The sequence below is a fragment of the Jaculus jaculus genome, chromosome 2 (assembly GCF_020740685.1).
Source record: "Jaculus jaculus isolate mJacJac1 chromosome 2, mJacJac1.mat.Y.cur, whole genome shotgun sequence".
NCBI lineage: Eukaryota > Metazoa > Chordata > Mammalia > Rodentia > Dipodidae > Jaculus > Jaculus jaculus.
This window is the reverse complement of record NC_059103.1, coordinates 104,906,565-104,933,973: the sequence shown is the minus strand read 5'-3', so window position 1 is coordinate 104,933,973 and position 27,409 is coordinate 104,906,565. Positions and strand designations below refer to the sequence as shown.

General features: G+C 39.4%; 1 protein-coding gene across 1 annotated transcript; it reads left to right on the top strand.

Moving 5' to 3' along the window:
- The first annotated feature begins 213 nt into the window (after window positions 1-213).
- Window positions 214-27,409, top strand: C2H4orf17 (chromosome 2 C4orf17 homolog). The gene is made up of 8 exons (XM_045143532.1): window positions 214-343; window positions 12,933-13,142; window positions 16,692-16,756; window positions 17,800-17,943; window positions 20,783-20,864; window positions 22,335-22,542; window positions 25,173-25,216; window positions 27,210-27,409. Exons 1-8 carry the CDS (start codon window positions 214-216, stop codon window positions 27,407-27,409), a joined length of 1,083 nt encoding a protein of 360 aa, XP_044999467.1.

Genomic DNA, 27,409 nt, shown 5'->3' with positions numbered 1-27,409 from the left:
TGTGTCATTTACTCTAAATAAAATCCAATAGTTTACTGATATGTGGGTGGTTCAAAAAACCACAAAATGTTTGATTTATAAGAAAATGTCAAGATTCTCTTCTCAGAATGACTGTCATTCTATGATTTCAGAGTCTCGGCACATCTGGAAGTGAGGTCAAAGTAGACCCCAAGAACTTTTGTGACATTATTGAAGAGGGGAGAACAACAGGCCATGATCCCAAACCTCAGACCCTCATCAGCTCTTCAGCTTGAGGGCACAGGCAGCTACATTATGGGTGGAAATGGAAGTTGTTTTCTAGTCAGGCACACCCCTCATCCCAGAAGAGTGTGCCACATCAAAGGTAATGGGACTTTTCTTCTCCATACACCTTGTCTCCTCCATACATACTCTACTTGATGATTCTGGTGGGTTCTTTACAATATTCACCCACTGATAAGGCATGGAGCCAGACACCAGAGCCTGTGATGGTATGCAGGTACTTTCCTTACTAGACATTAGCCTGTAGACTGCTTAATTATTAGGACAAGGGCTTGGAGAAATGGCCAAAATGCAGCCATAGGGGTAACTCAGGGAACTCAGAACAGCATTGATCAGTTGCCTTAAAATTATTTTAATATTGTATCTCTGTGTTCAGCCATGCTAGCATCTGCGGGCTAAATGTAAACTCTAAAGAAATCTTGTGTGTGTGTACATGATGAGAATCTTGAGCATTGAGCTCAGGGTCTTGCACATGCTAGGCAATCACTCAACCACTAAGCCACATCCCTAGCTTAAAAAGCACGTCTTGTACTTTGCCTTCCATTTCTCTGCTGCCTTTCCTGTCTTTCTTTCCCTCGTCCTTGTTTTTGCTTTAATTTAATGCAGCAGGCCTCTTGAAAAATTAAACATTAGTAGTGTTTTCTTTCAACTTAGCTGGTAGGAAAGAATAAAAATGTATAGATTTTCTAAATGTATTTTGAGTTCTAGAGGGGAATGATATTTTGAGTAGGGATCTCAAGGTTATTAAGTACATGGAAAGGAGACAGTCACTGGGACTGTACAAAATGATCTAATCATTTCACTCCTGGCAGAGTAGCTATGGGAGCAACCTCAGCTCTCCCGGGCTTAATCAACAGACCCTTAGGTCTCACTCTGAGATTCATATTGCTATGAGAGCCACAGCATTCTCTGTGGTGGTTTGAATATGAACGTCTGTTCCCCATAGCCCCCGGTGTTTTGGATTATGGTTAAACTTCCAGTTTAAGTCTCCAGCAATCTGCTGGAGGACATGTCCCTGGGGGCAGATACGATTACAGCTCAAAGGTCTGGAAAGAGCATTTTGAACTATGTTGGGTTCCTGCTTGCTGCTTGTTGGTGATTGGTTGCTGTAGGTTTTTTTGTTTGTTTGTTTGTTTTTGTTTTTCCCCCTTTGCTTGGATGTATAGAAGTATGGAAGCAGCTTCTTCCACCACTGATGGAACTTTCCCCGGATCTGTAAGTTTGAGATAAATCCCTTACTCCCATAAAAAGTGTCTGGTTAGGTATTCTTTCCAGCAACGTGGAGCTGACTACAGCACTTCCTAAATAAGAATTGATATTATAGTGATCACCTAACAGATGGAAGTATGCCATATTTCTAAGGTGACAGAAAAAATAAGATTATAATTTCCATGATAGGCCTGGGGAGATGGATCAGCTGCTAAATGCACTTATGGCCCAGGTTCAATTCCCTAGTACCATATGCACAATGTTGAGACTACATCTGGAGTTTGTAGTGGCAAGAGGCCCTGGTGCTCCCATTCTCTCTCTCTCTCTTTCTCTCAAATAAATAAATATTTTTAAAGAAATGTCAATTAAAAAGTAATTTTGGGGACTGGAGAGATTTCTCAGTGGTTAGGGCACTTGCCTGCAAAGCCTAATAACCCAGGTTTGGTTCCTCAGTATCCATGTAAAGCTAGATGTACAAAGTGGAGCATGCATCTGGAGTTTGCTTGTAGCAGCTGGAGACGCTGATGGGCCCATTCTCTTTCACTGTCTCCCTGTCATTCTTTGTCTCTCTCTACTTGCAAATAAATAAATAATTTAAAATAATAATTTCCACAATAAAAGTGATCTATCTTTTGTTGGAAAAGGGCAGAGCCTAGAAATAAAGAAGAAAATTAAGAGGCTGCCACACTTGTCCAAACACATGTGGATAAGCACCCTTGTTGTGTTCTCGTAGCTAAGCAACAATAGTCTATGAGGCTATGTAAATCCCTGGTAACTGAATAGGACATTGTGAAGAGGAAAAGCACAAACCTGCCCTTTTTCCCTTTCCCCACCCTAGTTTATTATGACGAGAAGAATATGTGCTTTTAATAAAATAGGAGTGCCAGGAGGGAGAAGCTGAAGTTCTAGGTGCAGTAGATGTAATAGTGAATGTGTAACAGCAAATGTCCCTTCTCATGGAGTTCACATGCTAGTCAGACAACAAGTTGAGTTCAGTGGGATACATGCTACCTTGCAGAACACCGGGCATCAAATGCAAATGGTCTACCCATTGGCAAGCTGGGACTGAGCTCAAATAGGAAGTCATGTACATTCAGGAGTCACCAACATATGAGTGATTTAAACTATGAATATTCATGAGCTGTTTATTCACTCAGTCATCTATCTACCCATCCACCCATTTATTCAAAACACACTTATTTGGAGTGAAAATATAAGCAAGAGACTGGCCTTAGGAACAAGACTGCCTTTCCAAGACTGCTTTGTAAAATAACAGTAATACCTACAGTATGGTTATTGTATGAACAGGGAAGTTAAGGCAACACTGTTAAGGGGGAAAAGAGAATGGGGAAACTGAGCTAAAGATAGATATGCCTAGTGTGGAGCATGTGGAGCGGAGGGACCTAAATAAGTGGAATGGAGGTTGAGAATATATTACATTCCATCACAATCAAAAGAGGTGTCCATATCATGGTTTTCACTCCTTTACCTCTCAGCTACTACTCAGCCTACTGCATTCTGGCTGTCGCACATTCCACATGAATTGTGCTAATGTTACCACTATCTGTATTTTAACAAATTCAACAGACATAATCAGGATGGTCATGGATGGAAATAATGGAAAACAAATCAATTGTCCTTATCCAATACATTCTCCATGGAGCCACTGCAAAGACCACAGCAAAATGTAAATTCACCTTTTTAAATGCCTTACTAAAACTCATTCAGAGGTTTTCTATGTATTCAGGATAACACTGTTTATTCTAACATTAACTAAAGTGTTCCCTACAATGTGGCATCTCACATACCCCTCCCACATACACATAAACCATTCTGCACGTGTCCAAGTTCCTTGAGCATGTAACAAGCCTTTTCCAAGGTCTGGAGTTTTTACATTCTTCCATAAAGCTCCCCCAGGAACTGCTATTTCTCCTATTTCAGAGATTGGCTTAAACACCACTTCAAAGAGATTTTCCAAGCTTCATATCCTCAATCTTAGATTTCCCTAAGACATTGTTTCAGTGTCCCATATTTCCCACTAGAGAACTTTTCTTGGACCAGATTCTGGGATGAAAACTTGCGTGAAGGCGCTCTACTGGAGAGTGCTTTTGAGAAGAGCACCTACACGGGAAGAAAGGGAAGCAGAGTAGCACAGAAGGAGAATGTGAAGACACAACAGTGTGGCTGGAATGGCTCTTTAAATGTGTCTCAGTTCCATGCAGACTCCAGGCTCTGTAACTTCCTATAGCAGGCCACTTGGTGGTAGAGCTGTTTTCCACTGAAGCTCCCTTCAGCTGACAGCAATTCTCTAACAAGGACTTGGCATGAACCATATTAGCTGATCAGCTAGAGAGCTGAGAACCTTGGTTCTGAAGGCAAGATCTAGGTAGGTGGAGATTCACCATCACGTATACTATGGCAATTACTATTGCTTCTCTCTATCACCCTTCTCCCTCCTTTCTATCCCTCTCTCTTTCATTCCACCCTCTCCTCAGCTCTTTCTCAATATCAGACATCCTGCACTTAACTGAGCTCCAGAAACCCAGGAAGTGTATTTGCTTTTCTCACAACTTATCTCAGTTTATTGGACTGGTGGTCATGTAGGAAGTGCTAAATTGTTACAGAAGGAAAGAAGGTTTTAATTATACCCAGATAAGTCAGAGCCATCAACATGTCTTAACAGAGACTTAAATTCTACTCTAGTTGCCCAGTAGGTGTGTGTCCATGAGGAAGTGCTTTTATTTAAAACATGATTATAGGGCTGGAGAGATGGCTTAGTGGTTAAGTGCTTGCCTGTGAAGCCTAAGGACCCCGGTTGGAGGTTCAATTCCCCAGGACCCCTGTTAGCCAGATACACAAGGGGGCTCATGTGTCTGGAATTCATTTGCAGTGGCTGGAGGCCCTGGTGCGCCTTCTCTCTCTCTCTCTCTCTCTCTCTCTCTCTCTCTCTCTGTCCATTGCCTTCAAATAAATAAATAAAAGTAAACAAAAAATTTTTAAAACATGATTATATAAGGAGGCAACTACAAAAATCCTGGAATGAAAAGAAATGGAAACACAACTTAACTTTGGGGTACAGCAAAGGCAATTCCACAAGGAAGCTTCTGGCTATGAGTGTACATATTTGAAAACCCAGACAGAACTCTAATAAACAACTCAGTGATGCACTTTAAGGTCTTACAAAAGTAAGAACAAGCCAAACATAAAATTAGTATTGGGTATAAATTAATGAAATATAGATGAAAAGAACAACACAAAGAATTGATGAAATAGAGTTGGTTCTTTGAAAACATAAGCTTCATTGAAAAAATGTGGAAGGAAAATACAAAATTATTAAAATTAGGGGCTGGAGAGATGGCAAAGCCAAAGGACCCGGGTTCAGTTCCCCAGAACCCATGTAAGCCAGATGGCCAAGGGGTCACATGTATCTGGAGTTCGTTTGCAGTGGCTGGGAGCCCTGGAATACCTATTCTTTCTCTCTCTCAAATAAATAAATAAAATATAAAAATATTTTTTAAAAATTATTAAAATTAGACATTAAAAGGTGACATCATAAAAATATAAATGAAATACAGAGGCTCACTAGGGAAGAATTTGAAGGCTCATTTAAAAAAAAAGCATTCTGTAAATCTTAAAAAAAAAAAAAAAAAACCTCCTAAAGTCCTATGGCCTAATAAAGTTAAATCAACTTAAATCAATTAATAATAAATACTAAGATTAAAACAGGAGCAGTCTCCCAAAAAAGAGATGACCAAAGCTAGATGGATTCACTACCAAATTCTACCAGAACTTTAAAGAAGAACTAACATTGATACTCCTCAAATTATGCCATACACTGGAAAGAAAAGAACACTATAGAACTCATTCTATGAAGCCAGCATTATTTGGATACCAAAACTAGATGAGAACATAACATGAAATAAAACTATAGGCCAATTCCAGTGCTGAGTGTAGATGACAAAATTATTAATAAAGTATCTGCAAAGTGAATTCAATATTACATGGAAAAGATCATATACTATGATCAAATTGGTTTAACTACAGGGTGGTTCAAATGGATCAACATATCCAAATCAGTAAATGGAGTATACCATATGTTATAGTCAGCTTCATGTTGCTGGCAGAAAACGCCCAGCCAAGAGCAGCCTGTAGGAGGAAGGGTTTCTTTTGGCTTACAGACTCCAGGAGAAGGACCTTGATGGCAGGGGAAAACCATGGCATAAGCAGAGGGTGCACATCACCTCCTAGCCAACATCAGGGCAACAACAGCAACAGGAGAGTGGGCCAAACACTGGCAAGGGGGAGCTGGAGCTAGCTATAATACCCATAAGCCCACGCCCCCACAAAATATCCCCTCCAAGAGGCTCCAGTTCCCAAAATGGCCACCAGCTGGGAACCTAGCATTCAGAGCACTTAAGTTTATGGGGGATACCTGAGTCAAACCACCACACTATATATATGGACATAGGAGCAGAAATCACCCAATAATCTTCATAAATGCAAACAAGGTCTTTGGCAACATTCAACACATCTTTATGACACTGTGAGGAGTCTATGAATACAAGGAACAAGCCTCAACATAGTAAAAGCTGTGTAGGGCAAACCTATAGCCTGCACTATACCACATGGGTAACATGAAAGCCCTACCTCTAAAATCAGGAACCCCACATGATGTCCACTTCCTCCACGTGTATTCAGTATAGTCTTGAATGTTTATTCAGGGAAATAAGGGAAGAGATAATATAAATTAATGTAAATAAGAAAATAAGTCAAATTATTCCCTAACTGTAGATAATATGGTCTTAAACTTAAAAAGACCCTAGACACCATCAGAACATTCCTTTATCTGAGAAACACACTTAACAAAGTGGGGTGCAAAATCAACATGCGAAACTCAGTAACTTTTGTACATATCAGTTACAAATATACTGAGAAAGAAATCAGGACAAAATTATTTCATAATTACCTCAACAAATAAATGAATTAAATACCTATACCTAGTTAGAGGAATAACTCTAACCAAGGAAGTGAAATATATCTACAATGAAAACTTAAAAAAACTGAAAAAATTGAAGAAGACATTAGAATGTAGAAAGACCTTTTATGCTCATAGAACAACAGAATTAATATTGTGAAAAATGTTTATGTTACTAAAAGCAGTTGCTGAAAGCAACCTACAGATTTAATCACTATCAAAACTCCACTGACATTTTCACAGAACTAATAAAACCTGAAAATTTATACGGAAGTACAAATGATCTCAAATAGCCAAAGCAATCTAAGCAGAAAAAGTGATGCTAGAGGTGACATAGTGCCTGATTTCAAGTTGTGCTGTGGAGCCATGTGACAAACGCATCACAGGATTGGCACAAAACCAGACACACAAACCAATGGAATAGAGCAGAGGACAAAGAACCTCAAACGGCTGCAGCCACGTTATTTTCAATAAAGGTGCCTAAAACCTACATTAGAGGAATGTCAGCCTGTTTAAAAAAAAATGGTGTTGGAACAACTGAATATTTATGTGTAGAATGAAACTGGATTCTTATTTCTCATTCTGTAAAAACATTGATTCAAAGTAGGCTGGAGAGATAGCTTAGCGGTTAAGTGCTTGCCTGTGAGGCCTAAGGACCCTGGTTCGAGGCTCAATTCCCCAGGACCCATGTAAGTCAGATGCACAAGGCAGTACATGCATCTGGAGTTTGTTTGCACTGGCTGGAGGCCCTGGTATGCCCATTCTCTCTCTCTGCCTCTTTCTCTCTCTGTCGCTTTCAAATAAGAAAATAAAAATAAGCAAAAGAAAAACATTAATTCAAAGTGGATCAAAGATTTTGACATAAGACCTAAATCATTAAAAGTGATAGAGGAATATAGGAAAAACACTTCAAGATACAGGCATAAGCAAAGACTTTCTGAAAAGTACTCCAATACACCAGACAATAATCACAAGAATTAACATGAGATTGCATCACATCAAAAAATGCCTGTATAGGAAAGGAAAGAACATAAACAGGAGAAAGTTTACAGAATGAGAGAAAATCTTTTTTAACTATACATCTGACAGGACATTAATATGTAAGATTAAAATAAAAGATTCAACAAATTAAACATCTAAACATCAAATCATCCAATCAATAAATGAGCAAATGTATCGAACAGATAGTTCTCAAAAGAAATGTAAGTAGCCAAAAACTGCATGAAAAATATTCAATATCCTTAACTAAGAGGAGAAAATTAAATCTACACTGAGATTCTGTTTCACCTAGTCAGAATAGAAGTCATCAAGAAAATAGACAACAGGAAATATGTGGGTTGGGGACACCCTAATACATTGCTAATGATAATGCAAATTAGTGTAGCCATTATGGAAATCAGTTTAGAGCTTCAGAAACTAAAAGCAGAAGTAACATGATCCAACCATGCCACTCCTGGGAAGAAGCTTGAAGGAACTACAGGAAGTGCATATTTCACAGAGATACTTGTACAGACAGGCTTACTGTGTCACTGTTCACAACACCCAAGTTATGGAAGTATCCAAGATGGCAGTTACTGATAAGTGAATAAAGAAACTGTAGTGTATGTGTACAATGGAGCTTTATTCAACCACAAATAAGAATAAAATTATGTGTAATTTTATTTTAAATTTACTTAATTAATTACTAGTTAAATTAATAATTTTAAATTATTTACAGGAAAATGGATAAATTTGGAGATTTTTATGTTACACAAAATAAGACAGGATTAGAAAAAATATATTACAGGTTTTCTTTCATATGTGGAATTTGAGTTAAATATATATAAAACATGAAAGTAGAAAGGGAACTATTTGCTGAAAAGAAAGGGACAGAAAGAAGGGGTGACAAAATAAGGTAATAGGGGATGAATATGAGCAAAGTACATGGGTTTTCAATGTTATAAGGAAACATATTTTGTAAGCTAATTTAAATCTTTTTGATGACATTCCAGCAATATTATGGAAAGTAGAGGGAAGTTGAGCTTCACCACAGAGTTCCAGATACATTATCACTTCAATCATCCAAGTGGAAGGAGATGGGGAATGGGCAGAGAGCAGAGGATGAAGCTTAGGGTAGAGATTTGGGAAGCACAGAGGGACCTAGCAGCAGGAAGCATGAGTTAAGAGTGGATGCCTTGGTGACTGTCAAAGACTGATTCTTCAGGCTGGAGAGATGGCTTAGTGGTAAAACACTTCCCTGTAAAGCCAAAGGACCCATGTTCGACTGTTCAGATCCCACATAAGCCAGAAGCACAAGGTGATGCAAGTGTGCAAGGTCACACATATGCACAAGGTGGTACACATGTTTGAAGTTCTAGTACAGTGTTTGGAGGCCCTGGTGTGCCAATTCTCTCTCTCTCTTGCTATTACTCTCTCATTAAAAAAGGGGGGGGGGGCAGTCTGTTGGACTTGCCTCAAAATAAATAAATAAGTAAAACTGATTCCTCAAGGAGATTAGGTAAATTCAGGCCAAGGAGGAAAATACAGATGTCATGATAAAGGAGTCCTAAATTCCCTTGGAACATATGGTATTGGCTTGGTCAAATCTGAGGAAGGTAGCTTCAAAACTCACATTGAATACTTTTCATATGAGGAAGAACTATTTCTAAACTGCTTATAGGTTTTGTTTTTCTGATTTTACTTAAAAGTGCTTGATAAATGCCTCTTCTGTATTTTATTTAACATTATGTTTTGAATAACTTTATAACACATGGCATGGGCTGGAGAGGCTGCTTAGTGGTTGAGGTGCTTATCTGCAAAGCCAAAGGACACAGGCTGGGTTCCCCAGGACCCATGTAAGGCAATATGCACAAGTTGTTCCATGCAACTGGAGTTCATTTGCAGCAGCTGGAGGCTCTGGTGTGCCTATTCTCCTCCTTTCCTTCTTTTTCTCTTTCTCGCTCAAATGAATAAATAAAAATTTTAAATTTTTTTTAAAAAAACTGTTGGCAGGAATGGACTGATTTTTTATGTCTATAAGTCCCCTACAGGACCTGCCAGCATAGTAATATATGCTCACATACAAATATACACACTCATTTGAATAGATATCTTTTGAGGATACCCATGACAATGCTGGAAGGTCTGGTAACTGGGAAAGTCTGATAGGGAGAACAGAGGGAGGCTCAAAGAGGAGTGCTTGTGTAAGAATCAATGCATGCTTTAAACTTATATTTAGGATCAGGATGCTACAACTCATTTCATGATTTTGCCCCAAGGGTAACTTTTTTTTTTGTTTTTTTAATTTGAGAGTGACAGACACAGAGAGAAACACAGATAGAGGGAGAGAGAGAGAATGGGCGTGCCAGGGCTTCCAGCCTCTGCAAACGAACTCCAGACTCGTGCGCCCCCTTGTGCATCTGGCTAACATGGGACCTGGGGAACCAAGCCTCGAACCGGGGTCCTTAGGCTTCACAGGCAAGCGCTTAACCGCTAAGCCATCTCTCCAGCCCCCAAGGGTAACTTTTATAATCATGTTGCAAATACTCAAATGCTTAGTATGAAAGACCTAATTCTATTCTCATAAATACTTATTAAATTATCAATAAGTTTATTCTGTTTGAGACATGTTGTCTTAAAGTCTGCTTGAACTTCCCCTTGAAACTGTAGGCCAAATTAGACTCCTTTCCTTCCATAAGCTGCTTCTTGTCAGGTATTTTGTCCCAGCAATGAGAAAACACTGATATAGAAAATTAGTACTAAGAGTGGGGTTGTTCCTACAGTAAAACTGACCATGTGGTTCCTAGGCTTTTGGAACTGCAGGAGAAATATGGCATAATTGGTAACTTTGGATTAGAGAAGCTTCACAATGTGGTAAGCAGAAGTTAGTGAGCCATTCTCATGGGAGTTTAAAAGAGCATAAGGCTGAGAGAAATGTAGATAATGGAAGAGTGATTCATGACATTTCAGAGGGGAATAAGGACTCTATCAGGAACTGGGCTAGCAGCAGTGCATGTGATATTTTGGCAAAGAAACTGGCTTCATTCTGGCCCTATCCTGAGAACTTGAGTGTGGCTGAATTTAAAATTAATGGACTAAGATAGGTGGCAGAGTAAATTTTAAAGCTGAGAAACATTGAATCTGTGGCATGGCATTAGCTGCTCTTTTTCATATCTACAGTAAAAGAGCAAATTATAGAGCAAAAAGATATGGAAAATGTCTCCGTGATGGCTAACCGAAAATGCATGACCCATATTTCATAATATGGAGGGTCCTTGCAGAGGGGGGTAGTCTGAGAGGAGGCTAACAATGGTACCAACTTGACTGTATTCATTGAGTACAAAACTAATAATAAAAAAAAAGGAAGGGGCTGGAGAAATGGCTTAGCGGTTAAGCACTTGCCTGTGAAGTCTAAGTAACCCGGTTCGAGGCTCAGTTCCCCAGGACCCACGTTAGCCAGATGCACAAGGGGGCACATACATCTGGATTCATTTGCAGAGGCTGGAAGCCCTGGCATGCCCATTCTTTCCCTCTCTCTCTCTCTCTCTCTCTCTCTCCCTGCCTCTTTCTCTCTCTGTCACTCTCAAATAAATAAATAAAAATGAACAAAAAAAATTTTAAAGAAAAGAAAGATGCATCCAGGCATGGTGGTACATGCCTTTAATCCCAGCACTCAGGGGGCAGAGGTATGAGGATTGCCAAGAGTTCAAGGCCACACTGAGATGACATAGTGAATTCCAGGTCCACCTGAACTACAGTGAGATGCTACCTCAAAAACAACAACAACAACAACAAAGAAAGATGTCTTTCAAAGAATTATGAACAGGAATAATTCCCTATCTAAGGGGAGGCAATATAATTCTTAAACATATTCACATTTTCAATTTCATATAAATTATGTACTGTGATATGTAAACACAACTGGAAGCATATTTTAAAGTATGGAAAGTAAGAAAGGTTATAATTCAATATGAAAAATATTCATGAATATTTAGACAAGGATGGAATTATAAGAACTGTAGAAAAATGCAAGACAGAATAAAAAATTATAAATCCAAAAGAAAGATGGAAAATGTGAGGTTGACACAGAAGGAAATGTGAGCAAGTTCAAAGTCCCAGGTAAGGAAACTGCAGCTGCTTTGGCTGTTACTGTTATAGAGATTGCTACTATTAAAAAGATGCCTACTGCTCTGGACTGGGATAATAGGCTGTAGCTAGTGAAAACAGAATTTGCTTTAAAAGGAAAAGACCTGTAGTGAAAATGTGTGAGTTCCCTGTCAGCACCAGAGGCTGACAAGGTCAGCATACAGACGCTGCTTCACCTGAGCCCCATGGGCACCAAAGTTCACAGTAGAACATAACAGCATGGTCTATATGGTACTGGTCTTGGAGACGTGAAAGGACATGCTGTAAAGGGTCATGGAGTAGTTAGAGTATTACACCAAGGTCCCAGATTGCAGCTAAGGCCAAGTAATGTGTGGCAGAATTGGAGGCCCTGAATGGAAGCACTGGGAAGCCCCAGAGTAAAGCTATAAAGGTGAATCTTAAGTTGCAATAGAGACCCCAGGCTGTTGGAGGTGCCAGGACCATAGGACACCCTCCAGAGCTGTGGGCTTGAAGTAGAGCTGGCCCACAAGAGAGGCCACAGGCAGCACAACTAAGGGGGTGTGGAGCTAGCCAAGCCTTTTATAGTCCAGATACTGGACCTGCAGCTGCAGGATTTGGTGTTTGTCTTGCTGGTTTCAGTCTTGCTTTGATCCAATCTGTCCTGGCCATGCCTTAATTCCTCCCTTTTTAAACAGCAGTGTTTATTTTGTGCTATTGTATAAGTATGTAACTTGTGTTTTAATTTTAAAAGGCTCACAGTTAAGAGACTGCTTTGAGTTAGATGTGTCTGGATTTTTAGAATGTTGAGATTTTTGAAGATTATGGGGACTGAATTAAAGTTGGACTGAATGTTTTTGCATCATGAGATGGCCATGAATCCTATGGAGCTCAAAGGTAGAATGTGGTGGTTTAAATGTAAAATGTCCCCTGTAGGCTCATGTGTTTGAAAACTTGATTCTCAGCTAGTTGCACTGTTCTGGAAGGTTGTGGAACCTTTAGGAACTGGAGACTTTCTGGGCAAATTCTCATTGGGGACAGGCCTTGAGTTTTGTTTTTTTTTTTTTTTTAATTTGGTCCTGCCAACTAATTTTTCATTCTCTGTTTCCTGTCTCAGAGGAGATGTAACATGGGCTTCCTGCTCTGGCCTGTCATACCTTCCCCTCATGATAAAACTTCCCCTTGAAACCCTTAACCAAATCAAACCCTATTTCTTCTATAAGCTATTGCTGGTTGGGTATTTTGTTCCAGCAATGAGAAAGTATCTGATACAAAGTAATTCATAAAGCAGGAAGTCTGAAATTTTGAGGACATTTAATGATACCTGCTTGAAAAGTGTCATTGATTCAATGAAAATCTGATAAAAACTTAATCTAGTTTTTCTTTTTTAATCCTATTCTCCCAGGTTTAAACAACATTCCAATCTGTACTGTGAATGATGATGAGATCCCGCTGAGAACATTGTGTGGCACTGGTGTGTTTAACCATGCAGAGAAGAATGAGACACCACCTGCCAAATGCTGTAACCCATCCAGCACTGCAGCCCCGGAGAGTCCTGCCCGAGGACTGTCACCAGCTTTAATCAGTGTCAAAACACCTCCAAGGCCTCAGTCTGGTGAGCCTGTTCCAGTAAAGTAATGGAATATTTCCGTAGGCCTCTTACACACATGAACTCGGTGTTAAAATAATTGCAGTGAGTTTTAAACAAAAGCAAAACATTTTCTCACTATGAAATAGGTAATTTGGGGCTGGAGAGATGGCTCAGCAGTTAAGCAGCTTGACTGTAAAGCTTAAAGACCCAAGTTCAATTCCCCAGTACCCGCATAAAGCCAGATGCACAAAGTGGCACATGCATCTGGAATTTATTTGTAGCATTTGTAGGCCCTGGCATGCCTATTCTCTCTCCCTCTCTCTATCCTTCTCTGTGTCTGTCTCTCTCTACTTAAAAATTAATAAAATATTTTAAAGAAAAGAAATAGGTTACTCATTATAGAAAATTTAGTTTTATAATCCAAATTTAGTAGGACAGTCATGCTATTAAATATTATTACTGTTATTGTCAGCTTGGATGGAATTGGAATCACCTGGGTGACAATGTGTGTCTGCGAGGGTGTTTCCAGAGGGGTTTAGGTGAAGAGGGAAGACTCACCTCAAAAGCTGGCAGCACCGTTCTATGGGTTTGGATCCAAGACTGAATAAAAAAGAGAAAATGTGGAGACAGTTGTGCACCAGCATTCATCTGTCTGTGCTTCCCGACGGCAGCAGCTGCCTCACTCCTACCACCGTTTCTTTCCCATCGTGAGGGACTGTATCCTCCCAAACTGTGAGCCAAAATCACTCTTCCCTCCTTTAAGATGCTTCTTTTAAGCAATTGGCCAAAGCATCAAAAAAAGCTTATTTAGTAGTTTACTTAGTAGCTAATTTAGATACTGGATGTGAATGGCTAGCCCACACTGACAGGAAACTATGACAGAAAAAAACTGGGTCCAGTAAACAAAACAGGGATGGAAATGCATGTATACTTCTTCCCTACATGACTCATGTCTCCGTGTGACACTGCTTTCAGTGGTTTTGACATCTTGTTTTCCATGCACAAGAATATGGTTAGTAAATAAATCAATCTATTAATGAATATGGAGGCTGATTAACTTTATTAAAGGTAAATTGTGCCAAAATCCAAGGGGTAAACAGAAGAATTTTGTATGATAAAAATTAAATTCATATGAATTATGTGCTATTACTAAAACTTTCATAGCATATAAAATTATTTTGGTATAATGCAGTAAAATTCATATATTTTTAAACAGAGGCAGAGTAGTCCTGTGTAGAAGGCTTACTATGTGCCAACCACATACCACTCTCAGGTCTTCACATATGCCATTTTATTTGTTCAAGAGTCCTTCCTCCCTCACTTATGGGAATGAAGGAACCTAGGTAGTCCACCTTATTTCTGGTGTCTTTTCTTATGTAGATAGAAACTTGAAAGCTACATTTGCAAAATAGAGCTTCTTCATGGAAGTTGGTTGTTACAACCTAGAAACATTTGTGTGTGGTTGTGGGTTTCAGGGCACATTTTCATCTGTTATCCCATATGATGGGGTTTTCCTTCCACAATGTCTGGCATTCAGAATCTGGATTTACAGGTGTCAACAGGCAAAGTCAGAAGCTAGCTTGGTTTTCTGATTGTGGCAGCAGCCCAATGCCTAATCTTTAGCCTCAAGAATGTGGTAATAGTAAATGAGTGGAAGTGTTCTCCCAACTCTACTTCTGTTTGTATTAAAGGCTACGTCTCCAATGGATGGTCATGTCCCATGTATTGTTATCAGAGTGACAATGGAATCAGGACCAGAGCTCACAGCTCCAGTACATCTAAACACAATGATATATTCTTAATCCCTATATTATTTAATTTTGCTTATTATGTCCAACAGTAAAGACTAATGTAATATTCAACTGCTGTAACATTGTGTTAGAAAATAACTTTAAACTATCTTTCTTTGTCTAGAACAAATGAACTCAGTCTCTATTAGGATTATGGACAAAACTTTTCACTTAAAAATTGTTGTGGTACTGTCTCTATCTGCCTGTTTCTCTTTCTCTCTGTCTGTTGCTCTCAAATAAATAAATAAAAATGAACAAAAAAAATTAAAAAAAATTGTTGTGGTAACTATGGCTTTGGCAAAAGAGATAGTATCATTTACATGGAAAATACCCTTAAGTTAATACAAAAAGAAGTTCATATCAAGCAAAGTTTTGGATGGTATAAGGGTAACTGAGAGGGGTTTAGTTAAATGTCTAATGAAGAGTAGGGTTGAAAAGCAGAAAAAACAAGAAAATAAAGAATGTGATTATATCTAAATACAAATCTCCTTCTGTCTTCAGCTCAAATGAAACAAATTTTCTGTTAATCAGAGAAAATGAAAGTTATATGGATATGAAACAGAGAAAAACATCTTATAATGAGATACACACTTTTTCAATCAGTTTAGCCAGATCAAGAAAGCTTTCAGTAGCCAGGCCTACCAGTACATAGCTGCAATCCAAGCTACTTGGGAAGCTGAGACTGGAAATCACAAGTTCAAGGCCAGCCTGGAAAATTTAGTGAGAACCTGTCTCAAAATAAAAAGTGAGGGGTTGGAGAGATGGCTTAGCAGTTAAGGCACTTGCCTGCAAAGCCGAAGGACCCATGTTCTACTCTCCAGATCCCATGTAAGCCAGACTCACAAAGGTGAGACAAGTGAAAGGTTACACATGCCCACTAGGTGGCACAAGCATGTGGAGTTCAATTGCAGAGGCTGAGGCCCTGGTACACCAATATTCTCTCTCACTCTATCTCCCTCTCTCTTGCTTACTCTTTCTAAAGGTAAAATTAAAAAAAAAAATTAAAAGTGAAAACAGATTTGGGACTATAGCCTGATGGTACAGACTTGTCTAGCATGTGTGCCTTAATGCTTCACATTATCATGTGTTGGGATTAAAATTCATTTTTTGCTTTATTTATTCATTTATTTTTGGTTTTTCAAGGTAGAGTCTCACTCTAGCCCAGGCTGAACTGGAATTCACTATGTAGTCTTAGAGTGGCCTCAAACACTAGGCAATTCTCCTACCTCTGCCTCCCAAGTGCTGGGATTAAAGACATGCGCCACCATGTATTTTTATTGTTTCTATTAATTGTGAACTTTACTGTATAAACCTATTGTATGTTGGTCATATTTCAAGAGGGTTGTACTATTTATGCTCCCTTTCCACCACCCCCATCCTTCTGAGGGTAGAATTCTTTTAAAAATATTTTTATTTATTATTTGCAAGGAGAAAGAGGGGAGAAGGTTGCACCAGGGTCTTTAGCTGCTGCAAATAAACTCCAGAAGTATGTGCTACTTTATGCATCTGGCTTTATGTAGATACTAGAAAATTGATCCTAGGTTATTAGACTTTGGAGGCAAGTGCCTTAACAACTGAGCCATCTCTCCAGGTCACAATTAATTTTGAACATAAATGTACTTATGTTTAAGCCAATCCATTTTCAAGCTTCCTAATATGTACTCACATCTCTGAGTTCAAATTCAGATAGACTCTCGTCTATATTGGAAATTAACACATATAGTATGTAACAGAAATTCTCTTTTGGTTTAATTTAAATATATTTTCTGGAATTTTGTTTCAGAGCCATGTAGAAAAGCCAACGAGTGCTTCAAAACTTCCACAGACAATCCCTTAGTAATTAAAAAGGTAAAGAACAGCTATGTACAGCTATTTAGTTTGACTTCTATTACTTACTCCATCTTTCAAGTCTTTCTTTTTTTTTTTTTTTTTTTTTTTTGGTTTTTCGAGGTAGGTTCTCACTCTGGTCCAGGCTAAGCTGGAATTAACTCTGTCATCTCAGGGTGGCCTTGAACTCATGGCAATCCTCCTACCTCTGCCTCCCGAGTGCTGGGATTAAAGGCATGTGCCACCACGCCCGGCTTCAAGTCTTTCTTAATGTCACCATGTTTTGTAATATTGTGTATCTTACCCAAAATGTGCAGTTTGATGAACTTTGATAACTACATAGGCACAACTGGGAAACTAGCACCCAAGTCAAGAAAATGTGCATGTCTACCAGCTGCCAATTGCCTCATGACTTTCCTATTTCCTCTTTTAGCTAATCAAATGAACAAAATTGGATTGTATTCCTAAGTCTTCAGTTCTTAGCTGCCATTTAGCAGAGCAATGAAGCCACAGTTTACATAATGAAATTACTTCATAGACAAAATATTAAACCTGTCAGCTGCCTTTTCCTGGTCACAAAAGAGAAATCTTTCCAACTCAACACAAATCTCATGTGGCAGGAGTTGGTTGTTTTCTGGAACTACAATATGAATAAAGGTTACACACTAAATATTTAGAATTATCTTAATACTTCATTAAGGGCTTTAATTTATTTTACCAAAAGTTAATAGTATGTTGCTACTGTTTTGTCTCTAAATATAAATGTTTTATAGAGTTCAAAGGACCCTTAAAATTAACGTAAATATTTTATATTTAAGTTTAAAGCTAAGGTGGAAAAAGAAATACTAAGTATAGCCTGGCGTGGTGGCACATGCCTTTAATTCCAGCACTCGGGAGGCAGAGGTAGGAGGATCACTGTGAGCTCAAGGCCACCCTGAGACTACATAGTGAATTCCAGGTCAGCCTGAACTAGAATGAAACCCTACCTCAAAAAAAAAAAAAAAAAAAAAGAAAAGAAAGAAAGAAAGAAAATAAATACTAAGTATATTATACCTTTTATTTAGGAAGAAATTGAAGCCAAAAAGCCACTATCACCTCCACAGGCATACTCTACTGCTGGCTCCTGCTCCTCGGAGGTGATGAACACCAAGACTGATGTCAAAGAGAAGACCGTACGCATACCAAACTATCTGGATCAGGAAATAAAAGTAAGAGGCAGGTTTATTAAATACAATGGAAATAAATGGAAATGGCATGAACACACCAAAAAAAGTCACTAGCCGTGAGTTTTGGGGGGGGGGGTGGAAGCAGTAAAAATGTGGGCAAGGGACTGTGACTTTAAAACAATAGGTCAGGCTCAGATAGTCTTGTACTAAAAAAATAAAAAGTTAAAAAAAAATGGGAAGAAGGTTTAAATCAACTGTTTTTAGATACTTAGATACAAACAATACAGGCTTATGACCATATAGAGAAGAGAAAATTGGAGGTTCAACATTCAACCCAGTCTTCTGTCTGAGGCACATTGCTAATTGTGGTACAGAGAAGTAAAACCCAAGTAGTAGTGACTTCTCCAAGCAGAGAAGACAGGGGTTAGCATGAGAGAATGTGGAGGTGGCTGGGATTTGCAAAGTAAGATGCTGTAGGAGAGTGATCGATGTAAGGAATGAACTGCAGAAATCTATTTATCCTATTGAGTGTTTGGTCCAAAATTAAGCTTTACATACACAAGGTAAGATGCAGACAACTGGTAGAAAAAAGTGGATGGGAGGAAAAAGAGCTTAAAAATTGTTGTTTACTATACCAGGAATTTGCATGAGACCCAGAAAATCACAGAGCAGGGTTTGTTAACACTGTAGTCAACAGATAAAACTGACTTAGCAGTACACTAACTATCTTCTAGAACAGAACTCAGTATCTTTTAAAAGGAAAACATGCTCACCCCAGTGGGCAAATACAAAGTACATCTACAACAAAGAGTTATTTGACTTGCAAGGAATGGTATTTTATAACCCAAACCAGAAGAGACAAAAAAGACACATAGAAATAATACAGATGTAGCAATTAACAGGGAGGGTGCTAAAAGACTTGTTTAAAATATTTTAAAGGATTTATAGGAAAAAAAGATGAACTCAATGAGTTATCAAAGGGAAATGGATAAAAATAATCATAGGAAAGACCAAAAGGATTTTTCATAATTGAGAAATATACTATTTGAAACCAAAGTATTCGTGCTGAATAATACCTTTGACACTGCACAACAAAACATAAATAACCTTGAAAACAGAGCAATGAAAAGTAACCAAATTAAGTATGAAAATATTAACAAAACCTAAATTGACCTGAGAATATATGGACAATTTTACAACATGTGTAATTGGAGTTCCCCAAAAGAGGAAAGATTAAAACACAAAAATAGAGGGGTTGGAGAAATGGCTTACTGGTTAAGGCACTTGCCTGTAAAGCCTAAGGACCGGAGTTTGATTTCCCAGGACCCATGTAAGCCAGATGCACAAGGTGGTGCATGCATTTGGAGTTCGTTTGCAGTGGCTGGAGGCCCTAATGCACCCAATTCTCTCTCTTTCTCTCTCTCTGACTCTTAAATAAATTAATAAAAAATTTAAAAAATCATTTAAGGCATGTGTGGTGGTGCACACCTTTAATCTCAGCACTTGGGAGGCAGAGGTAGGAAGATAGGAAGACTGCTGTGAGTTTGAGGCCAGGCTGGGATTAGAGAGTGAGTGCCAGGTCAGCCTGGGCTCAAGTTAGGCCATACCGCTTTTCAAAAAGAAAAATAAATTTAAAAAATAGTTGAACTAATTGCTAATATTTTCCCAAATTTGATAGAAACTAATGCTCACAAAAGTGTAAACACAAAGGGAATCATAAGCATATCATAAAGCAGTTGCTGAAAACCAAAGCAAGTATCTTGAAAGCAGAAAGAGAAAGAAAGCACACGACACATAGTGATCAATATGACTGCAGCAGGAAGACTGACAATGCAATGACATTTTTAAAGTGTTTAAAGGACAAAAGGATGCCTGTTTAGAGTTCTATCCTGCATAAGTGAAGGATGATGTGAGAGGCAGGAACCTGGTAGTTTCAAGTTAAGAAAGAAAGAAAACATACAACCTCAAGGAAAGATTCTCACTGACTAAAAGGATTTGTATTCCTGTCTTCCTGGGCCCATCACTGTACTCAAAGAACTGAGGTGCAGTCCAGGAGCTCAGCTTACATCGCTCTCACCCACACTATGGAGCGGTGCTGTGTATATGGCCCATCCTGTGACCTGCAGATCCCCACTAGAACCTCATGGTGCATTCGTTTCACCCAAGGTATGGAGAGAAGCAGTATAGGTGGGCCAGTGCTATGACTAGCTGATTTCCACTAGAGCCCCATGGTGCAGTGGTAAACGATCAATGGTACAAAACAAGTGAATTTTAGTAAGATGTTGAAACTGAACAGACCATAACAATTATTTGGACTGGTGACACTTGGTGTCACCATGTGGCTCCTGGGGGCTGGAAAGATGGCTCAGAGTTAATCGCACTTCCTGCACAAGCATGAGGGCTTGCGAGGGTCCTGAGGTCACCTAAGTTCAATTCCCCAGCAGCGATGCAAACAGATAGCTCCAATACAGCTCCAGTACTGTGGGGCACAGAAAGAGGAGAATCGTTGGGGGGGTCACAAAACAGCAAGCTCAGAACCAGTAAGAAATCGTTTCAAGGAAAAAAACAGGTAGGTAAGTGACAGAGGGGGGACAACTGACATTCTCTTCCAATCCCTACAGGTGCCTCACATGGTGCTGCTTTAGCACATACACAGGCAGACATATCACACTACCCATCCTACCCACGTGCACGTGCTTGCATACAGACGTATGTACACACACAATCACATACAAATTCAGCTCCCAAACTCAATCCCAATTGACCTGGGCATAATTCATAGAGAATGATGTTTAGGAAGATGAGATTCTAAAGAAAAGGAGAAATTGTAAACCTTGTACCATTTATTTCCTCAGTATGTAACTCTAATGTTCTCTGTCAGATCCTAGAAAAGCTCTGTGGCATTTTACATACTGATTCTCTGGCAGAAGTTCTACAATGGCTGCTTAATGCAAGAACAAAAGGTGAGAGTGAGATAAGCATTTGTAGACACTGAGCTCAGGTTATTGCCAAAGACTGGTAATATACAAATCCTGTATGGATTTACAAAGCTAACATTGAGATATTATTTTCCCAGTGTTTTCATACTAGAATCAATACCCACACACATGCATGTTGGTCATTCAGTGAATCCAAAGATAGTTCCTAAAATTAAACACTGGGGTGATAATGAAATAGTTCTCAGTTAGATCTGGTTTCTGCATCTCCTTCAAGTTCCACACTATTCAGGGCTCTCCTGAACTGTCCTCTGGCCCACTATGAACTGCAAACAAAGAGACTTTTGTAAGGATGTCAGTAGCACAGCTTTTCAAATTTCAGACTCTGCCAGTTTTAACCCAAGCCATTGAATTCATCATCTCTTAGCCTCCTTTGGGGTTCTCCCTGGCCTATCTCACGACAATACTTGCCATTTCCAAGCAGGGCAGCAATACGTGGTACACAGCAGCTATTCTCAAACCGAGCTGATCATCCAATTGAGGGAACCCCTCCTAGTAGGTCCTGAGAACCTGTATTTCCAACAAGTTCCCAGGTGATGCTAGTCTGAGGAGCACCTTCAGGAATCATTGCACTACTTTGTGCAGGTACCGGCATGCTAGGGATAGGATAATGTTTTACATGGGGAGAATTCTGGAAGTAGTGCCTTACTCCAGGAACTCAAGACTATTTTTCAGGAAATTTAGAACTACTTGGAGGAGAAAATCTCTCTCTCTCTCCTTTCTTTATTAAAGAATGTAAAATTTAATTATACAAATAATAAATGCTTATTTGTTGGGAGAGAAAAAAACACAGATAAACCAGGGGGCAAGGGAGATAAGAAAGAACACGAAGAATCAATAAAATTACAACAGGTATAATTTCAGCACATTGATATATATCTTTTGAGTCATGCTTATAACTCTTTATTATTTAACTATCAACTTGTATTTTAATGGAATACCATTGTACTAATTTTGTATAGGTATGTTGCATAAGTATTCTCATAATTTTAGCTGTAGTCTGTAAGGCTGCTTTTGTACTCAAGGGATGACCCTGGGCATTCCATACTTTCATAAGTTAATAAACATTAGGTTGATGTGCACCAACTTTTCTGCAGAAATGCTTACTCACACAAAGGTATCTATCAAGAAAGCAGGTTGCCAATCTTTCATGCTGGGATGCTAGATAAAAGAACCATATACACGTGGTATGATAGCAGAAGGGGGTACTCTTTGGGAAGAGGTGGAAACCAGCAAGAGGGGAGCATGGGAAATGGGAGAATGAAGTGGGAGAGGATGAATAAGGACAAACTGTGTTATATGCACAACAATGTCATAATGAAATCCATTACTTTGTGCACTACCTTAAATATAAAAACATGAAAAGGAATCAACCCTGGATTTCCAGCCAATCTGAAAACAACAACCTTCATGTTCCCCAATTACCTTTCTCATTAGAAAAAGAGTGGGTATCGGCTATGGTTCATTCGGAGCTGGCTGAGATTAACCTGCTGACTCACCAAAGAAGAAACGCCTCAGCAGAATCAGCAGTAGTGACTACAAAGTCACCTGCAGTTACATCACCCACCAAAGGCAAGTCACTGCCAAAATCACTTGCAAAACCAAAGGTGCTGTCCGAAGCTAGAGAAGGATACCAACCACCCAGGTAATTAAAGAGGTTATAACCTGGGGGGTACGCAGTGTCCTGAGACTTTGAATCATCTTGTTTTATCTTTCAAACTGCTGTGCATGTTGAGGGTATAGGCCTCTATGCAGCAAATGACTGCAATTTATTTTTGTTTTCTTCCAATTGCACAAACATAATATGAAAATTGTTCTCAACTTGACTATTGAGAATATTTTGTTGTTGTTTTGTTTTTTTCGAGGTAGGGTCTCACTCTGGTCCAGGCTGACCTGGAATTCACTATGTAGTCTCAGGGTGGCCTCGAACTCATGGCGATCCTCCTACCTCTGCCTCCTGAGTGTTGGGATTAAAGGTGTGCGCCACCACACCCGGCTTGCGCCACCACGCCCGGCGAGAATTTTTTGGCAGAAGCTGTCTTCTTAATCCAATAACTTTTATTTTGAGGAAAATTCTCTGTCTCCTAAAGGCTAGTAAAAATAAACACCTAGAAAATACAGAGCATTTAAAAAGTTTAACTAAAAGTGCAAGCCATAATGGAAACTTAACTGATATGGTTAGGACTTGTTTTTGCACAAAACAATGAAGATAAAAGTAAATTGCTTGACCTAATTTTCTCTGCCACATTCCTGGGAGGTTATAGAGAGAAAAATAACACCTAAGATAGTTGGATATTTTTCTCAGAAGAAAAATTTCTTAAACCAAGCAATTTCAGTAGTAGAGCAAACACAGATATGCTAGCACACAGCACTTAGCACTCGAGGCAGAGGCAAGAGCTTTACAGCTTTAAGATTAACATAGGCAACTTAAGAAGATCCTGTTCCAAACACAACACAAAACAAACCCATATTTTTGTGTGCGTGTAACATTATGTCAAAAGAATGTGACCTAAACTTGGAGAGAAAAATCTTGCTGTTTTAAAATTAAAAGCTGGGTTAAACTCAAGGTCACAGAAAGTGAATATTGCAAAAACAGAATATGTCACATTAAGAAGAATTATGATACAGACTAGTTTATATTAGAATTTGCTTCTACCATAAAGTTTCCATAAAATTAGGTGATATTAAAGGTCATCCTTGGGGGCTCCCCCCCACCCCTGCGGCCGGAGGCGGCTCCCAGGGAACCGGCCGCGCGGCCAATCTCTATTCCATATGGTGTGAAGCCCTGGTGTTTGTCAATACAATTCCATAAGAAAATGAAGTATTATCATATATCCAGGAGCAATGATGTTGTCCTGTGGACATGTACTGACCAAGGTGGCAGGTCTGAGGACATAGCTGAAGCTGAAAATAGGAAAGCTGGGGGCAAGGAAGAGCCTTGAATCTTGTGGTGGGCGGTTGACTCTAAGATGTCCTTGAGCAGTGGAGCCTCCGGAGGGAAAGGAGTGGATGCAAACCCGGTTGAGACATACGACAGTGGGGATGAATGGGACATTGGAGTAGGGAATCTCATCATTGACCTGGACGCCGATCTGGAAAAGGACCAGCAGAAACTGGAAATGTCAGGCTCAAAGGAGGTGGGGATACCAGCTCCCAATGCTGTGGCCACACTACCAGACAACATCAAGTTTGGTGACCCCAGTGCCAGGTCCTCAAGGGAAGGAAGGCAAATCCAAAAGGAATAAGAGTGGCAAAGACACTAGCAAACCCACTCCAGGGACTTCCTTGTTCACTCCGAGCGAGGGGGCAGCAAGCAAGAAAGAGGTGCAGGGTCGCTCAGGAGATGGTGCCAATGCACGGGGCCTGGTTGCTGCCCTTCCTCCCAAGGGCTCAGAAAAGGCGGCTAAGGCCTCCCGCAATGCCGCAGGCTCCAGGAAGGAGAAGGAGAACAGCTCATCTAAGAGCAAGAAAGAGAGAAGCGGGCTGGAGAGATGGCTTAGCGGTTAAGCGCTTGCCTGTGAAGCCTAAGGACCCCGGTTCGAGGCTCCGTTCCCCAGGTCCCACGTTAGCCAGATGCACAAGGGGGCGCACGCATCTGGAGTTCCTTTGCAGAGGCTGGAAGCCCTGGCGCGCCCATTCTCTCTCTCCCTCTATCTGTCTTTCTCTCTGTGTCTGTCGCTCTCAAATAAATAAATAAAAATTTAAAAAATAAAAATAAAAATAAAAAAAGAAAGAAAGAGAGAAGCGAAGGAGTAGGGGCTTGTTCAGAAAAGGATCCTGGGGTCCTCCAGCCAGTTGCCTTGGGAGTACCGGGTGGTCAGTATGATGTGCACTCTGTGGGAGGCTCATTAGATTGTGGGTAATGACCAATTACAAGGTAATGATAATGTGGTTTTGTTCCAAATTAAAGGATTCCCTTCAGACTGGTTTGCAGCAAGCCTGGATGTCTTGGAATAGGATCTGATTTTTGGGGGTCAGCTACTTGTTAAAATGAATTCTCCTGCACTTTCTTATTGTTTCCTTTCACACACTTGTTGCTAGAGGCTGACATTAAACCTTTATGTGATTTCCAAAAAAAAAAAAAAAAAGGTCATCCTTTCTTTAGTGACTAGTGTATGATACACACATTATGTATTTGCCCAAAGAAAGAAGTTTTCATTGCTAAGTAAAGTTGAACAAAGCACTGAGGTACCATATTTAAGACAGATACTACGTGAGCTTGTTGATGTATAGTCTTTCATGTTCATATTTTTTTTCTTTCTCCAACTGATTTAGAACGTCAAGTCAAGAATCCGATGGAAATAAGGCAGTATCGCAAGGTTAAGTACAGTTTGTGATAATTACTGAGTCGGTATAGGAAACCAGTAAGTACTAACAATGATTCAGGGGACAAAAACTTTAAGTATCTGTGCTTTTAAAGGAAAATCCATAAAATTCAAGTGATTTCCACCACCACTTTTCAAGGACAGCATCTGCTGAATTTTACAAAGATAAGTCTGACATAAATATGTCCTTGTTTCAAAATGCAGAGTGTCATTAGAGGCAAATCACTCTTGGAAAAGCAAAATAGTAGTACATTAAGATCTCTTAAGTGTGGTGACACCAGTTCATGGAGAAGGAAATCTTGCATTGGCCTACAAAAAGACTCAGATCTTTGTAGCTTAGCTGTTGTGGAGTTAAGTTATTTCACTGTCAATGAAACCAACCAGAGTAATAAATAAAATTGTAATCCCACAAACCATTATCATAGGATACAGCTGAAATAGGAACATTGGAAGTACAGCATCAGCCTACAATTTGGACATAATTGTTGAAAATCCTACATAGTTCCTGAATAACCCAACTGAAGAATCCTGTAGGTTTGGCCATTTTTACCATTAAACCAAGCATAAAAATGATGACTGTAGATCAGCTATCAGGTATACCTACAAACCTCAAATAAAAACCTATCTTATCTCTTCAAGTTTCCCTCACACCAGGAATGAGATGGTAATCAAGTAGGGTTCCCTGTGGGGAGGGTCACTCTAGACCCCATCAATTTCCATTGGGGCTTAACAACACAAAACAGCTCTATGTGCTAACAAGCAATAGTAAATATAGTTCAGAAATTTGAAAGTCTAGCCTTTCTCTCACTCCACTGGTAGTCTATTGTATCTGGCTTCTCCTATCACCCCTATGACTATACAATTATTATAGTTATGGCTTCTAGTCAGTTTATGTCTTCATTATAGCCTTTTTGTATATTTCAGTATATTTCACCCTGCCTAGATATCTAGAAAAAATTTTTTTTAGTATTTTATTTATTTATTTAAGAGTGTAAGAAAGAAAGAGGCAGATAGAGATGGAAAGAGTGCATCAAGTCCTCCAGCCACTCCAAATGAACTCCAGATGCATGTGCCACCTTGTGCATCTGGGTTACATGGGTACTGGGGAATTGAACCTGAGTCCTTAGGCTTCACAGGCAAGCACCTTAACCACTATGCAATTTCCCCAGCCCTGAAAAAAAAATTTTGTATAAAAATTCCAAACTATACTCCTTTGTATCCATCTATTGTGGTATTCAGTATCTTCCCCAAACCTTGTCCTATTTGGGTGTAACCATGTAAGCTTTGGAAAGGTCTTACAAGAATATCTGTTTTTAAATATTTCTTTTGTTCATTTTTTTTTTAATTTATTTATTTGAGAGCGACAGACACAGGGAGAAAGACAGATAGAGGGAGAGAGAGAGAATGGGCTTGCCAGGGCTTCCAGCCACTGCAAATGAACTCCAGACGTGTGTGCCCCCTTGTACATCTGGCTAACGTGGGACCTGGGGAACCGAGACTTGAATCAGGGTCCTTAGGCTTCACACACAAGCGCTTAACCGCTAAGCCATCTCTCCAGCCCAGAATATCTGTTTTAAATCGCTTTTCTATTCTTGTTTTATGTGTAAGGCCCATAGATATTTCTCTTACTCAGTTCTTGCCTATTCCACTGACCTATCCCCAAGTCATTCCTATGAAAATTGTGTTTGCTTCTAAGAGTGTAAGAATGCACTGTACATGTACTTGAACAAACAACTCATTAATGGTGAACAGATGGTAAGAAAGATCAGAACAGTTTAGGTATTTCTGATTTACCTAACCTTAATTTGTGTTTAATTTCTCTCCCCTTCCTCCTCCTCTTCCCCTTCTTTCTTCTCTTTATCTTCCTCCTCTTCCTTTTTTTTTCTTGATTTTTTTAAATCCTAAATTATTTGCTACTGAAACAAGGTAGAAGCTATATTTAGTGTCTCAATTATTGTCTTATTTAGATTTTCTTGTTTTATTTCAGGTGCTGAGCACAAGTCCCCATTGTTTATAAGAAGAAGCAAGCTGAAAATACCTGTTATGGATTATTTCAGCAAACCCAAGTCTCCTTTCAGGTCCAGTACTCAGGACAGCAGAGCAGCAAGACCTGTGTCAGCAAGGAGTGCACAGGGATACAATCTTAGTCCTCAAAGAGCATTTTATCCTTTAACATACCAGAGGTAG

What these genes read in the sequence shown, in the direction of transcription:
- C2H4orf17 (XM_045143532.1), top strand. Translation starts at nt 214, where the DNA reads ATGATCCCAAACCTCAGACCCTCATCAGCTCTTCAGCTTGAGGGCACA. An exon ending in AAGAGTGTGCCACATCAAAG is followed by an intron (nt 344 to 12,932) that starts GTAATGGGACTT and finishes CTATTCTCCCAG; the next exon opens with GTTTAAACAACATTCCAATC. An exon ending in ATCCCTTAGTAATTAAAAAG is followed by an intron (nt 16,757 to 17,799) that starts GTAAAGAACAGC and finishes CCTTTTATTTAG; the next exon opens with GAAGAAATTGAAGCCAAAAA.